Source organism: Buteo buteo, chromosome 16 (assembly GCF_964188355.1).
Source record: "Buteo buteo chromosome 16, bButBut1.hap1.1, whole genome shotgun sequence".
Lineage (NCBI taxonomy): Eukaryota > Metazoa > Chordata > Aves > Accipitriformes > Accipitridae > Buteo > Buteo buteo.
The window spans coordinates 10,384,141-10,399,019 of record NC_134186.1 but is presented as its reverse complement, the minus strand read 5'-3'; the positions used below and the strand labels follow the sequence as shown (position 1 = coordinate 10,399,019).

Genomic DNA, 14,879 nt, shown 5'->3' with positions numbered 1-14,879 from the left:
CTGAGTTCCTTAGGGAACTTGTAGGGTGACTAGGCATGCTGAATTTGAGACACTGCATTTTAGTATCAAGTTTTGCCCCCACCTTTGACTCTTTGGTAGTCCATTGTGGACCTCTGTGTTGTGTGTCCTCTGCGAAGCTTGGGTAGCTGTTTATGTTTCACCCTTTTCAGGCAGGGTGGTTCTGAGGCTAAAACTCTGTTATCCTCTTGGGGCTTTAGGACATAGAGTAAGGAGGGAAATTTGGAAACAAAAGTTTCATGGTGTGAAGCATCAAAATATTGCAATCTGGGAGTCAAAGCTAATAAATGTCGTCTTGGGCTTTCTTGGAGGAAAAAAAGGCTGTTACTCAGACTCTTAAATTCACAAGCATGGTTGCAGCTGGAGTTGAGAACTCAGGACGAAACTTCTTGCATGTATGGCTAAATCAGGGTCTTAGACGTGTTACTGATGACTGTTGGATGTTTTTCACTATGCTATTTATACCATTCACATATGCTACTCATTCTGTGTTGTGAACTGCCTTTGCATCTTCAACTGCAGTCGTCACATACACCTCTGAGATGTCATGCAAAGTTGAATCTCAGCACTCTTCGAAGGCCATGACATTTCTCTTCATAACTGCAGGGTGAGGACTAAAGCTTGCTCCAGTGATGAGGAAGAGGGTTGCCCTTAAAAACTACTTAGGAAAGAGACTTACAATTGGTCTGGTTCAGGCTGAACAGTTTGGAAGCTCATATAAAGCTTTAAAAAGTCTTGGAAACAAGAGGGTAAATCCAGGTAAAAGCTGACAATCTGCTCTGAAGTCAACAGGAGCTGCTCCAGTGACTTCAAGGATGAGAGCCCATCCATTGGGACAGAGTCTCATGTGTTCATTGATAATGAAGAAAAGACATTGCCTATTTATTGTTTTATGTGGGGAAATGAAGGCTTACTGTTGCTTACTTCTTCAGCAACAGCTGATGTGTTTGTGTAATCTCTTGGAAGACTGGAAATATTGACTCTTGCTTGTTTTCAACCAGAGGTTTTTTTAACTTATTGCAATGAGCAGGAAAATCAAAGCAGGAATCAACTAAGGTTGATGCTTGGGTTTGACTGACTTAGTGTAAAGGCAGGGCCAGGACTATAGTTCCCTGTATTATCAGTGTGCTCAAGCTGGTGCAAACCCTTCTGCTGAGCCTGGGAACAACATTAAAGGTCCCAGAGTGAGTCAAAAACCATCATGTCTGTGCTGCCGTACGCCTGTGGACTTTGAGTTTGGCTTTGTATATGTGACTTTTGACTTGAGCTGTTCTCTGATCGGGCCTGAGGGAAGAAGAGCAAAGTACCGTTTCCAAAGAAAGAGCCTCTCTGTGAATTTGGGTATGGTCTTTTCTCTTCCTGCCTCTGCATCATTGCCTATATGTTGTGTGTATTGATACTTGCCTTTTGTATTTTTTTTCTATCCCTGCTGATAGGAGTGTGTTTAGTAGAACACTCTCTCAATATAAATTGATAATTTTCTTTTTTTTTTTTTTTTTTAATAGGTATATTGTAGTGGATCTGAAAGTGATATAAGAAAGAATTGCTTCTGGGAAGAGAAGCATCCCTGCAAGGCCAACCCTGAAGATGTGGACTGCCATTGTATTCTTCCTGCTGATTTCCTTCTGTATATGTGAACACAGGTTTTCTGTCCTGAAAGGGAGAGGAGTCCGTGTAGTACGAATAAACAAGCTTACAACTGAAAAGCAGTGCAGGCAGGCTTGTCAAAGCCCAGGTGGTTCAGGTGAGGTTCTTTGTCCCTTAGCTGGAATTCCAGCTGGGTTTTCTGTTCCTTAAAGGTCTCTTCTGCTCACCTGACAACTATCTTTCTTAATTCCAGTTGTTTACAGGCATTTACAGTTATGGCTTCTCTGTGCAGTCCCGCGGTGCTAAATAACTTCTGACAGCTTTGGTTAAATTGAATCCAGAACAACCATATCCCAGGGCCCTTGCAGCTTCCGTAAGAAACAGAATGCATGTGCACTTGGTGTGCGCTGGTAGCGTGCAAACGGTGTTAGGTCACTTCACTTGCAGCATGGAATAATCATTCTTCCAGATGTTTGCAAGTGAACAGTGCTGTTGAAGACAGCTGCACTGGAATGAGTAGTCTTTGCTTACTGATATTTCTGGTTTTTCTGCCTTAGAAGAAACCGTTTGTATCCTGCAACCAAGCACAGGGTTAAACAAGTCTGGGGAGATGAAAACCTTCTGCTGTCTACCTCTGAGATGTCTTTAAAAAGCATTAAACTTCTGAGTCTTTCAGAGTTGCCCTATCTTACCTAGCCGCATGTGAAAGCTTGTAGCACCTACAAACTGGGGCTGCAGTGGTGAAGATGAGACCTTGGCTCAGGTGGATGAATGTCTGACAATCAGATTGATAGGAACATCATAAAGATGCCTTTTTTTTAATGCCCAGTGTTTCAAACCTTTGTTTTAAATGAAACATCTCTTCATAGTGGAAAGAAAGCACCTTTATAAACTAAACATTTTATTTAGGAGGTAAAATATGAGTGGGTTTGTCTCCCAGGCACCAAAGCTGTGAAAACTTCAGCTTCTGCTTTTTAAGGTAGTAAACCCTAGAGAGATGACACATTCACACTGACTGTGCTGACATTTAGGGTCTGTAGCACTGCATGTTTTTCTGTTCCACCTGAGAATCTCTCAATACAGTGCATGTGTCTACTTAATCTCCTGATATCTTGATAAGGGTAGAAAAGGTGCTATCTGCTCTCTCTTCCAGAGGAGGGCCATAAGGAATTTAGTTTGTCTGTGATCAGAGCTGGGAGATGATCTGAGTGCATACTTTGCCCTGTTGCTGACTTCGGCCACTGTTTTTTTATACCCTTCACCTCGTTCTCTCCTGACGTATTTTGTACACAGCAAGTCCAGTTGAGTGTTAGCTTTGTTGGACAGAGGTGGTTGAGCCTCTACAATTAGGTGACTTGTTTCATCTTTAGGAAACCACGTAAAACTAAACCCGAAAGCTTTTTGGGTTTTACCTTCTGTATTAAGCCCACTGAAGCAATTTAATTCCTATTTGTTACTTGATGGCCAGTCTGTTGCACTGCTTGATGTCAAGGGAGATGGAAAAGATACAAACTCTTGATGTAAATGTATAGCCATGTGCAGAGAGATCATCTGGAGAGGAGGACCTGAAATGTCTTTTTTTTTATGATTAGCTTTAGGTTTTAAGATCAGTTTTACTTCTCTCCTTCTCCATTCCCACCTTCCCCAAGTATGTTTATTTTTGTGCTTGCTTTCATTACAGACGTGAGGCCTGAGGCTTAGATGTCCGAATAGTTACACCTATGTAACTGGCAGTAAAGGAGCAGTGGTTGTTATTTTTCAAGGTATTATGGTGTCAAGTTGCAGGCCAAAGTTGCATGGGGAGACATCTTCATAGCTGCATTGCTTGGAAAAGTGGAAAAATAACATTCCTAGCTGGTTAGGCTCTCTTCTGTAGATGTAATATATACCCTTGCTGACAGAACATCACTAACTTAGAGAAGTAGTGCAACTATCACAAAAAGAACTGCTTTTGTCAGTATATTCACATTTCAGATGTGCCCTGCAGAAAAGGGAATGGTTGCTGATCTAGCTATTCCAGCATCGTCTTTGAATATCCACACCAGAGGCCAGGATACATAGTTAGCAAACTAACATACGCAAAACGATTGTACCAATATCATGAGACGGTTTGACACTTCAGTTATGTGCTAATAAAAGCAGCAAAACTCTCTAGTGCTGACAGCATGGATAGTAACTCTAACCTCCGTACGTTGTCTAATGGAATGGGTTCAAGTCTCCATATGCTGCTAGGGTAAGTGATATACTTGATGGAGAAAGTGTGCATCCTAGCAAAGATCTGGCAATCTGGAATTCCCAGATGCCTGGTGAGCATGGTGAACCCATGTTGGGAGGTAAGATAAGCTTGTACTCTTCCCTTTGCATCCCCAGCCATATTCAGAGCTCTCCCAAGTTTCTTCTAGGGTGGCCAGCCCAGGGCTGGGGGGAAATCTCTTGGCCGTCAGAGCAGTCTGGCTCTGAGAACAGAGCCCCTTGGTCATTATTCTGGGCTATCTTGCATGCTCTGGGGAAAATGAAGGGAAAATATGACATGGCTGCGGGAGCAAATATTCCTGCTCCCTACTTCCACAATACAACTGCTTACCTGGGTTCTGCTTGCCTTTGGGCATCTGCGATTCCTTTCTGGTAACAGCAGGCTTAAAAATGAAATAAACCAGTTTGATAGGGCAAGACCTTGGCATCTGCCTATGTGGTTTCCTTTCAAAAGAGCTCTGAAGAGCTTTTGTTGTCCTTCCACTTTCTATTTATTCTTTTCTTTTTTTTTTTCTTTTTTCTTCTGTCTCCTAATTGGAAGTGAGCAAAAAGGAACCGCTGGGTAGCAGGGATCTTGCAGTGGACACATCAGTTGGAGCCTCAATCTGGAGTTGCATCAAAGAGAGTACTAATCAGTCTGGTAGTCTGGTTCAATAGAGGTCTCTGCTTGTCATGGGGAGCAACAGGGAACTCATGAGCAACTGGATACCATTCCGATGGCAGCAGAAACCAGGGTGCTTTAACCATGCTGACCTCATTAATCACCTGACCTTTCTGAACTAACTGTCTTCGATAAGTAGCCAATGCAAGGTAGCTGATAGCTTTTTGTTTTCCCCTTCCCAAGAAGTGAGAAATGGCATGATTTACATTAGTAGATGGTCTACGTTTCTCCACTAGTGTGACTTACTGACCGAGGGACAGGAGGTGGGATGGGGAGTCAGGGCACATCCAAACATGCTTTCATTTCTGAGGAGTGGGTTTTAATTTCTTGAAGGGCTGCTGCTGTATCTCCTGCTCTGTGTGACTGTTGAAGCTTTTTATTGCTTTTGAAGTACCATTTTTTAAAGGCTTTGAATGGTTTCAGGCACTTTCTTAACATTTTATCAAAGACAGTAAAATTCCACCTTGACTAGTTTCTTTAGGACTTTCAAAACAGATTGCAGTTCTTGGTACAGGAATTTCTCCAAGTTCATAAGTTTTCCACAAGCCCTCTTAATAACTGTGGTAACATAAATGGTTTTTTAATGAAAAGTTCAAGCTTCCCATAGCCTTAATCCTTAGTGAGAGTAACTCTCTTTGTAGATAAGAGCTTTAAATATAGCCATATGTACCACATAGGTGTGTTCTTTGCCCTTTGTCACACTTATAAACACAAAATTAATTTATCCTACTGTACACTTAAGTTCCTTTTAATCCACTGATGGGTGGTCAGTTGGGCATACGTCTGCTTCATCCCAGACCAAGCACTGTGTTACCTTCTTCTGTTTTTTTTTGTTACAGCTTGTCCCAGAAATTAATTGCATGCTACTGTGATATTACATAAAATAATAGCATAATTTACACAGGAAGGATCTTTTGAAGATCTTTGGTCTGAACTCGACTTAGATCTGGCTGTTCAAGACCTGATGGAGAGTGTACCACCTCTCTGGCCCCCAGCCCAGTGTTTGAGTGCCCTTGTGGTGGAAACTGAATTTTTCCCTTGATGTTAAGTTGGGATTTCCTGTAAATCATCTGCTTTGGCCCCTCAGACACGTAGAGTCACCCTTGGACTCGCTCCAGTACATCAACACTGCTTTTGTTATGCTAGGGACCCCAAAACTGGGCACAGTGTTTGAGATGTCTCCTCAGCGCTTATTAGGGGAGGTTCATTCTTTCCCTCAAAGCTTGGTTATGTGTATGTAGACATGCCCAGAAAGAAGTTAGTGAATTCAAAGGGATGCCAAGAGAGACAGTTCCTGCTGTGATGAGCTTATTTAGCTTGTGTTGGGATTTGACTTACTAAAAGACAATTTCTGTGATGGCTCCCATGGCTAATGGTATCATTGTTCAGCAAATGAAGAGTAAATTTCAGTGTAACTCCAAGCACTGAGGTGAGAGCTGTCTCCCATGGATGATAAGATGGGTGTCTTCTCAGTTTCAGTGCACTTCCCCCCCCCCCCCGATTAAGACATCTAGGTGAATGCTAGCATTTAGATGAGTCCAAACTGTAGAGCACTCTCTTGGTCCCTGTCTGGGTGAGTGAATTGCTGTTGTTAGGAGATGTTGGTACCAGAAGACAAGCAGGAACGTAGGCTGCAGCTGCTATATTGATTTCATTGACTTTCCCGTTATTTTCACTAAGGCTGAGTCAGGATCCCTTAAGGCCAGATCTTCCAGCTATCATGTTGGGTTTTTTTTTCTAATTCTTTGATTACAGCCATGAAGCAGTGTGTTCAGTATACTGTGTGTAGCGACCCACTTTCTCTGCTGTTTTCAGGTAACCATCACTGTAATTGGGCTGTGCCCTACCAGAATCACTGCATCTTCTTGCACTGTCACCAGCTGAGCGTGTGCCAGAATGCTGGCGAACAAGACATCAGAGATCTGCTTGGAGGTAACGCTATGCTTCAGGCTCCTGCTAAATCCAGGATCCTGGTCCTTTTGCTTTAAATGCCTACATTTAGACCTTGACTGGCTTTCAGCTGAGAGAGATAGGTTGTGAAATGCCTGCAGGGTGATTCCATAGGTGAAGTTGGTTCACTGAAAGAACTGTTTCAGTAGCCTGGTAAGGGCTCTGGCACTTACACCTGTCTTTGAGTAACTTTTGTAGCTGTTACTGAGTAAGTTTGTCTCTGTGTTGAGGACATCCTTCATTCAAGCCATTTGCACTCCACACACTGTCCTTTGGAAAATAAAGGCATAAACAGATGTATTTATATTTTTTTAAGAGAAAGGAAAACATCTTGGCATTGGTTTTTTTTGAGATTGCCAGGATTTTGTGCCAGAGGCAGCAGGCTGCTTCCATAATCAGAGCAGCCTTAGCAGCAATTGCTCGTGGTGACTTTCCAGTGCCAGGATCTTCAATTTAGTTAACTAGCGCAATAACAAAATGGAGCTTGTTGGTGATTGGGGAATCAGTCTTCTAAAGTATGTTTCAGTAGTTCTCTGTACCCAAGTTAAAAAAAGAGAAAATTTGTTCATGGTTCTTTTGGGTTGGCAAAGGTTTCTCTGCAACATAGCAACCAGACCTTTGATAAGCAGATGGGATTTATGTCACTATAAATCTAGAACACTAGTTGTGAAGGAAATTCTCCCAAAGTACAAAGGTGTAAGTGGAAATTTACACTCATTTGAGAGGTGAAAATTATGAATCTAAGCATAAAGGTTTTGTCCATGCTGTGTAGCTTTGAAAGCATGAGTCTTCTCAGGAGCTGGCATTCGTAAATGCTGCAGCTCTTGTTGATAATGTGCTTCGGCATTGTAGGTCAGTACTTTGTTACCTCCTTTTTGTGGAATTAATTCCCTGGTTGGGCAAATGCCAGAGGTCTCTGGCAAAAAACAAAGCAAAACACCCCCCCCAAAACAAACAAAAAAACCTCACCCCCAAAAAACCCGAGAGGGAGCAGGGGTCTGAGTTTTCACGTTCTTGCTGACTTCAGGACTGATTTATTCCAGTTGTACTACATGTACTGCAGAATTTGTGTTCTGGTTTGCATGTTGGGGGTATGGGGTCAGATTTGAGCTTGAGAGTTTTATCCTTATGAAACTTACTGGTTTTGTCTTTTTGAAGAAATTGTCGGTGGGAAAAGGCAAACAGTCCTGTTTCACCACCAAAGCTATCCACAGAAAAAGGAGAGGATGGTGAATGCACAGGTTGACCAACACAATGTCGAAAACCTGCTTTCCTCAACTCCTCGGACTCAGAAGATCCAACTGAGGCATTTGCTTGAGATTCAGAGTGAAGGTGTAATGACAAATGCAAGAAAAACAATTGCAAGCAATGCTACCACCACCACAGTGACCACCACAACAACAAACGTTACAAACACAACTGTCCTCACTACAGCTTATGAAACAACTGCTAAAGCCTCAAACACCCCTGGAAGTTCTGGTTTCCTTGCTGAAGCCATGTCATCCAGTGCCTCTTCTCCCACTTCTGGTCACATCCCTGCTTCCACTTCTAGCCATTTCATCAAGCTTGTGACCACCACCAAAAAATCAAGAAGTAGTAGCTCTGTCTCAGTATCGTCCCCCACTTCTACTTCTGCTCCCCTCACTGTCATTTTTCAAGCAGGTACTCAAATGCCTCAAACAGAGCAGTTTAACCCAACCACCACTGCCAGCACTTCCCGCTCTAGCAGCCCCACCACTGTTGGAGCTGGCCCAAAGACAGCGAGTGCAACATTGACTATCCTCATCCCGCAGGATGCAGGAATGTCTTCCACTACTTCTACTCGTGCCATGGCACTCACCCCCTCAGAGATTTCACACTCTGCGAACCCACTGCCTGTCATTACGTCGCTATATCTAGAGCCAGAAACAAGTAGAGCCGCAACATCCTTGAGTAAATCAACTTCTCTGGGCTCTACGAGAGGTGCCACGGTTTTAACTACTGCCTCTACAGCAGAAACAACAGCTAGGCATGAGATAAAGTCAACATCTCACATTTTTTCAACAACCACGGCTCCAGCAGATGCACCCAAAACAACAGCTTCAGGCCTTGCAGAAACGCTGGACACGGACAATGAATATCTTCTCATTGCTGCCGAACCCCTGACTCAGTACTTAGTAGATAAAAGTTCGCTTCTTGCAGTGCTTTTAGTTGGTACATTTTTTTTCATAACTGTTATAGTTCTTTTCCTTATGCAGGCCTATGAGAGCTACAAGAAGAAGGATTACACACAAGTGGATTACCTGATCAATGGCATGTACGTGGACTCGGAGATGTGAAAGGGTGGGGATAAAACAGCAGGCAGAGAGATGGAAAGGAGATTGAAAGCCTGCCTGACTTGTTTTTCTTTCCTGTTTGCCTATAACACAAACTTAAAGTGCTTCCAAATTTACTTCTAGTGCAATCGAGGAGAAATGCCATGTACTGTATTAAGAAAAAAAATAATTTTTTTATCCAACTGTGCAACAGGTTGCTGTAAAAAAAAAAAAAAAAAAAGAAAAAAAAGTAGTAATTTTTAAAACTTTCATAATGCACAATAGCTTTGGCCATTATTTTTCATTGTAAAATAAGCCTAACAAGGGGTAAGCCATCATCCTCGGAAAATGCTGTGGCACTTTTTCAAGTGTTTACACTGCAGGTTCCTTGTGTTATATTCGTTTCATGTGCGCTCTGAAAACAGAGCAAATAATGCTCTCACCTTTTGCAAAGTGCTTGGAAATTGCCAGATGAGAAGTGTGCAGTTTTGCTGCAACAGGGAACTTTTAATCGAATGTGTGTCATGTTTCAGTATGCTTCTTGCTTGTAAAAAGGTCTGTTTACAAAGCATTGTAAACTCTGTTTACTGCTAACCCAAGATACCTTTTCACCGTGGAGCGGATTACTGTGCCTCTGCACTGAAATGATCTTATTTTTATATTCACTTAATAAAGGGGGCCCTGGAAGGGCATATCTTGTTGCATTTCTGTTTTCATTCCTCTCCCTGTCAGTTCAGAAGCAGGCAAGTGCGCTTTTGGGGCTTAAGCAAATTAGCTCTACTTCAATATTCCAAGTACGGGGGCTTTGAAGACCTCCCTGGAAGTATGGACATGTCACAGAAGATGCTGATCATCTTCCAGGCTACTGCTGCTGTGCTTTCAGAGCAGTAAGCTGCCGGTCTCCCAGGTATACAGACCCATTCACTGCTTTTTTATCTTTCGTGCAAAAAGCATCAGACTGTGTTTTGTTTTTTTGTTTTGCATTTAGGACCAGCTCAGAGTTGCTAGTAATTTGGAAACCTTATTGCACGTGCAGTTGCAGCTTACCTCCCAAGATCTGCAGCTGAGAGAGTGAGTAGAAAACACATGATTTTTGGCAAGTATTCTTCAGTGATGAATGCATCTAATTTGAATGACACACGTACATACCAATAGCAAAATGCTGAATCAAGGAGCATTGTATTTTTTTTTTAACCAGATTGATAGCTTGTGTCTCACTCTGAATTATTGATAGCTTGTGTCACACTCTGAATTAGTTGGCTGCTCTTTAATCCTGCTTGCATGTAAACTTGAGGCTGATAACCGGCAAACCTCAGAATTTGAGCTGTTGGGTTTTGGTTTGGGTATTTATCCGAATTCTTTGGCTGTTTGGAATTTGGAGTCTTTACGCTGGAAGAGGTTACTTTGTAGACTTCTTGTTCATCATCAAGTTGAAAGTGCTATGAAAACAGCTGCAAACAGCACAAGTAGCAGCAAAGGCAAGGGGTTTGAAAGAAATGGACGGGAGGTAGTTTCCTGAATCTTACCCAATACAAATTTTGAGGTCAAAATTTCAGCGAGTATGTTGAGGAAAGGAAAGAGATTGCTTTGGAAGTGAGATGACTTGGTTGTTAGCATTAGGTTGCATTTTGCAGTGCTTTCGCATGGACTGCACCTGCATGCTGGTAGGCTAGAGCATCTCTCAGGGTAAAAGGATAGTGTGGTTTTGGGAGCCTCCCTCCTTAGAAGGCTTGAAGTATAAGCCACAAAATTCACATGATGTTTCCTGGAAGGGAAAAAAAAGCTTGAGGGACTGAATTTTATTGTATTTCAAGGTTATTTTAAATTGGCTTCTCCTCAGCAGAAGGGAACCAAACCCTGATTTCTGCCATCTTCCAGGAGCTGCCCGTGTGCAGTATCTGTGCAACAAGGTGGTGGGAACATCCCCCAGCGTGGCTGGGGACTTGTACCCTGTTGAGATGCTTGGGACTGTTCGCCTCTCAGCACAACTGTTCTGAGCTGTTAGCAGATGTCAGGCAGATGCTGCTTTACAACCACAATGTCCAGAGACTTATCTTTACTTGGGGATCTTGGGTTTCATCTTAATTGCAGGTGAGTCACTAATCATAGACCTAAGCATGTGGTCTTTGAGCTCTGCTCTAGATACTGAGATAAGAACTGTCTCCTTCACTCCCAAGTAAGGAGATGGGTGCTACCTCAGGTTCAGCTCACTTCTTTTTCTCCTTATTTAGGCAACTCAAATAAATGCTTGCATTTTGATAGGGTGAATCCAGGCAATAGTGCTTTTCCTTCTAATTTATCCCTTCCTATGTAAGTGAACTCCTGTCTGTAGGAAGTGCCTTCCTGCAAAAAGGCTCAGTGTTGCAGCTGTTCTGCTAGTGCTCTGCAGTATTTTATTATTTTTTTTAAGTTGCCTGAGCCACTTACACAAAGGCAAACTACCATCATCAGCCTTTTAATTGCTTACCCTGGAAATGGGGAAATTTTTGGATAAGCTTTGCACTAACTGTGGCCTTGTTTCTTTCGGTCTCTGTGGATCACTTCATAGACCCAAGGTTGGACACCAGATTCTGTGGAGTGGAAGTGTGTGAAGTTGCACCGAGTTTTATTTTCTTTGACGAGATATTAGGCTCCTGTGCTGATTTTTTGGAGGGAGTAGGAAGGGAAGGGAGAGGAAAGGGGCATTACTTAAACAAAACTCTGAAAGAGTTTTCTATTCTAAAAACAGATACTTTCTAAGATTGGTTTATTAAAAACAAATAAAACCCTTCAGACATAATTTAAGTGGGTTTGATATAATTACAAGAATTGGAATTGGGTTACAATTCTATTTACAAGAGTCTTAGGGAATTTCTCATGGACACAGTGAGAATATTACAACTACATCATGGCTAAGAGAAACCACCACCATAAAAATCTTTGTGGCTTCTTAACAGGTTCTTACAGGAAGGTGAGTACTCATCAGAAGTTTGTTGCAGTTCCCACAGTCCTGGTATGTTTACGTCCAGGTCTCCTCTTCAGATACTGGCACAGCCTGTCTTTTTTGTTCTTATTTGAGTTACTGCACTTCCAGCTGTGAAATACGTTCTCAGCAGAAACTGAGATTTTTAGTGTAAGGCTGAGCACCAGAGCAAGCCTTGCCTCAGTGCATTTCTGCACACAAAGTAGAGATCTTCATGCTTACCATAGAATCATAGAATGGTTTGGGTTGGAAGGGACCCTTAAAGTTCATCTAGTGCAACCCCCCTGCAATGACCAGGGACACCTTCCACTAGACCATGTTGCTCAGATCCCCATCCAACCAGACCTTGACTGTTTCCAGGGATGAGGCATCTACCACCTCTCTGGGCAACATCTTCCAGTGTTTCATCACCCTCATCGTAAAAAGTTTCTTCATCTAGTCTGAATCTACCTTCTTTCAGTTTAAAACCGTTACCCCTTGTCCTATTGCAATGGTGCTCAAAGTGCAGTGCCAGCTAGAGAAATGTCAAGTAGGTTTTTCTTTGCACGCCAATGGTTTTGTCTTATACTAGCTCAGTTTAGGCATTAAAAAAATAAAAATATTTGGCTGTAGCCTGGCCACTGAAAGTCAAGGTGTGTTTTCTGGCTGGTACATTGAAACCCAATTGTAAAGATTTGGCAGCTTTGGTGGTTCTGTTTTGCATCTAGCTACTTGTGAGAATTGAAGAAGGAGAGCAGTGGGACTGTGGAAGGTAGATTGCATATTCAGTCCTCTAAAGGGCTCTTCTGGAGTGGTGGCTTGATGTGCAAGTCCGAAGCAATTAGGATTTCTTCCCTTCTGGTTCTTTTTGTGTTGGAGGTCACCAGCAGCAAACATTCACTTGGTTGTTTCTACCTTCAACGTATTGTTTCTGTTTGGGCCAAAGCCAGCCTCCTAGAATAGCTTCACTTGTTTTGCTTTTGAGACTGCAAATGATGGCAAATCTATTCATTTCATGGTGTAGTGTTGCAGTAGTTAATAGTGAGTATATTAGACAAGGAAATGCAACACCTTTGAAAGTTTGCTTGCAGAATTCACGATATAACAATAGATGGGGTTCTAGCAAGTTATCTAGAAGACATCTGCCAATAGACTGCCAAAACCAACATTCTGCTGCTGTGAAGCATAGAATGTCTGGCGCACATTGGGTTTCATTGGGTTGCACAGCCTCTTTCTCAATAAAACACAAGAACATCCTGGAATTAAATTTAGATTAGATTAATTCTAAATGCCACCTCCCTCATTTAATTGCCTGTATTCAAGTATGTTGTTCTAGGCAGCAGAAAGAAAGGAAATAATGGAATATTAAAACATTTAAAGGAATAATAGGAATGAAGAACTTTTTGACTGCAAATGTGAGTTTGCAATATGCCATGTGGTGTCTAGAGAATTGGGGAGCATATGCAGAACTCTAAAGCATGACCTTTAAAACAGCTAATGCATGTAGTCAGAAAACACCCAGGGAGCTCTGGAAACAGAGGTATATCGTGGAGCTGGTTTCTCTGGATTTGTCTGGTGGCTGCTCATTTCTGGCATCAAAAAAGGAAACCTGACCCCTGCCCTACTGAAGCATTTCTAAGGGCTTTTTCAACTGTGGGTTCTCTGGTATGCAGTAAAGGCAAGTTCACATTGCAGCATCTCCCCTGACCAGCACAACTGTAGTTGTCTCCTTTCCATGGCCTCTAAGTCTTAGGAAACTTAATTACCTTTGTTGCACTTGGCTGAGGTTGGCCTGTGGGTTCAAGAGCAAATGCTTTCATCTTGCACAAAGTATGGGCTCGCAAGTTTGTGCTTTCCTAGAAGAAACCAGGCTAAAAACCAGCAAAGCCTAGAGCTGCAATGATTCCTATCTGCTAGAAGGCCTAAGGTAGTTCAAGGTTAGGACTCTGCTTTTACTTTTTGTTCTTGCTGGATAGCTAGTTATTGTGGGCAAAGCTGGTCTTTGCTCTACGGCATTTTGGGTCGACTTCCTTGTAGTTTCATGTCCTTGGACCTTGTCTTTCTGTGCTGCTGCTAGGCTGGATAATTTATTTAGAGCAGTCCTGCCTTGGCTGAGAGATGCCAGCAGGTTGTGCTGCGGGGCAGCTCTTCAGGAGCTTGTCTGCTCAGCCTCCCTCTGGCAGGGAAATCCCAAAGGGTCTGGGGAAAAAGGAGTCTCCACCTCATCTGGGGCTTCCTGGTTAGCCCTGGGTGATGTTCAGCTTGTGCTTTGGCTGGAGTTACGTTTGAATTACGAAGCATGTTTGAAGGAGAGCTCCTTTGCTAGCATGCAGAACTTGCCCAACGTCCTGCTGGTCCTAATTAAAAAGACTAAAGCTGCATGGATGGGATTGTACAATCTGTTTGAAAAAGCAAACAAATAACTTGTCTTCATGAAAAGTGGCTAAATATTTTAACCCCTTCAAGCTGGGACACTTGAAACTAATTACACTGGCTTGAGGGTCATGGACTTATGCAAGTGGTTCTTGTTCTTTACTGCATGCAGATGAAATTGTAGAGCCCAAGCTTATGAGTGTAAACACTGTTCAATCTTCCCACATAATTCCTATAACAGTAAGGAATGGAGAAGAAAGGAGGAGGGATTTATTCAGCTTGAAAATGCTCACATTTTGAAGTGACTATTCAGGGCTAGTTTACTTTTTTTTAAAGATTTAACCAAGTTCTGGAGTTAGTTTAATCATAAACTCTGCTCTAAGGTCTTGAGATTTCAGCCACTGCTGCAGATTAGAAGGTGAGAGTTTTCAAAAGTATCTAAACGGGGACATAAAATCCCAGTTATGTTGTGATTTCTCACACGTGCCCCTCCCCTGCTGTAGGCATGTTTCTGAGCAACTTTGCTGATCCTTGGTCAATGCAGCAGCTAAGCTGAAGTCAGCAGCTGAATAATGATTAATGTAAGCTGTACCATGGGGCAGAAGTTCCCTGTGCTCTTGGGAAACTGAGACACCTTTTACCGCAGTAGGGGAATGGGGAGGTGCACAGTGGCTGCCAGCTGGTCCTGCACCCTTGTGCAATAACAAGAATATCCTTGGTATGGTGTGGTACCTTCTGTGATCCAGGTGTTGCCAGAAGCAGATGAGCCTGTAAAGTGCCAGAAAAGAGAGTTTGCTCAGGG

At 42.6% G+C, this 14,879-nt stretch overlaps 1 protein-coding gene across 8 annotated transcripts in view; it reads left to right on the top strand.

Moving 5' to 3' along the window:
• The window catches only part of C16H11orf24 (chromosome 16 C11orf24 homolog), a 30,203-nt gene extending 20,742 nt beyond the window's left edge, over nt 1–9,461 (top strand). For all 8 annotated transcript variants that reach the window (XM_075047798.1, XM_075047794.1, XM_075047801.1 and 5 more), the window contains 3 exons: nt 1,524–1,762; nt 6,335–6,451; nt 7,628–9,461. In XM_075047798.1, the coding sequence (XP_074903899.1) occupies nt 1,606–1,762; nt 6,335–6,451; nt 7,628–8,787 (1,434 nt within the window). In that variant the 5' untranslated portion in view covers nt 1,524–1,605 and the 3' untranslated portion in view covers nt 8,788–9,461. The remainder of the gene's footprint in view (nt 1–1,523; nt 1,763–6,334; nt 6,452–7,627) is intronic.
• Nucleotides 9,462–14,879: the final 5,418 nt, after the last annotated feature.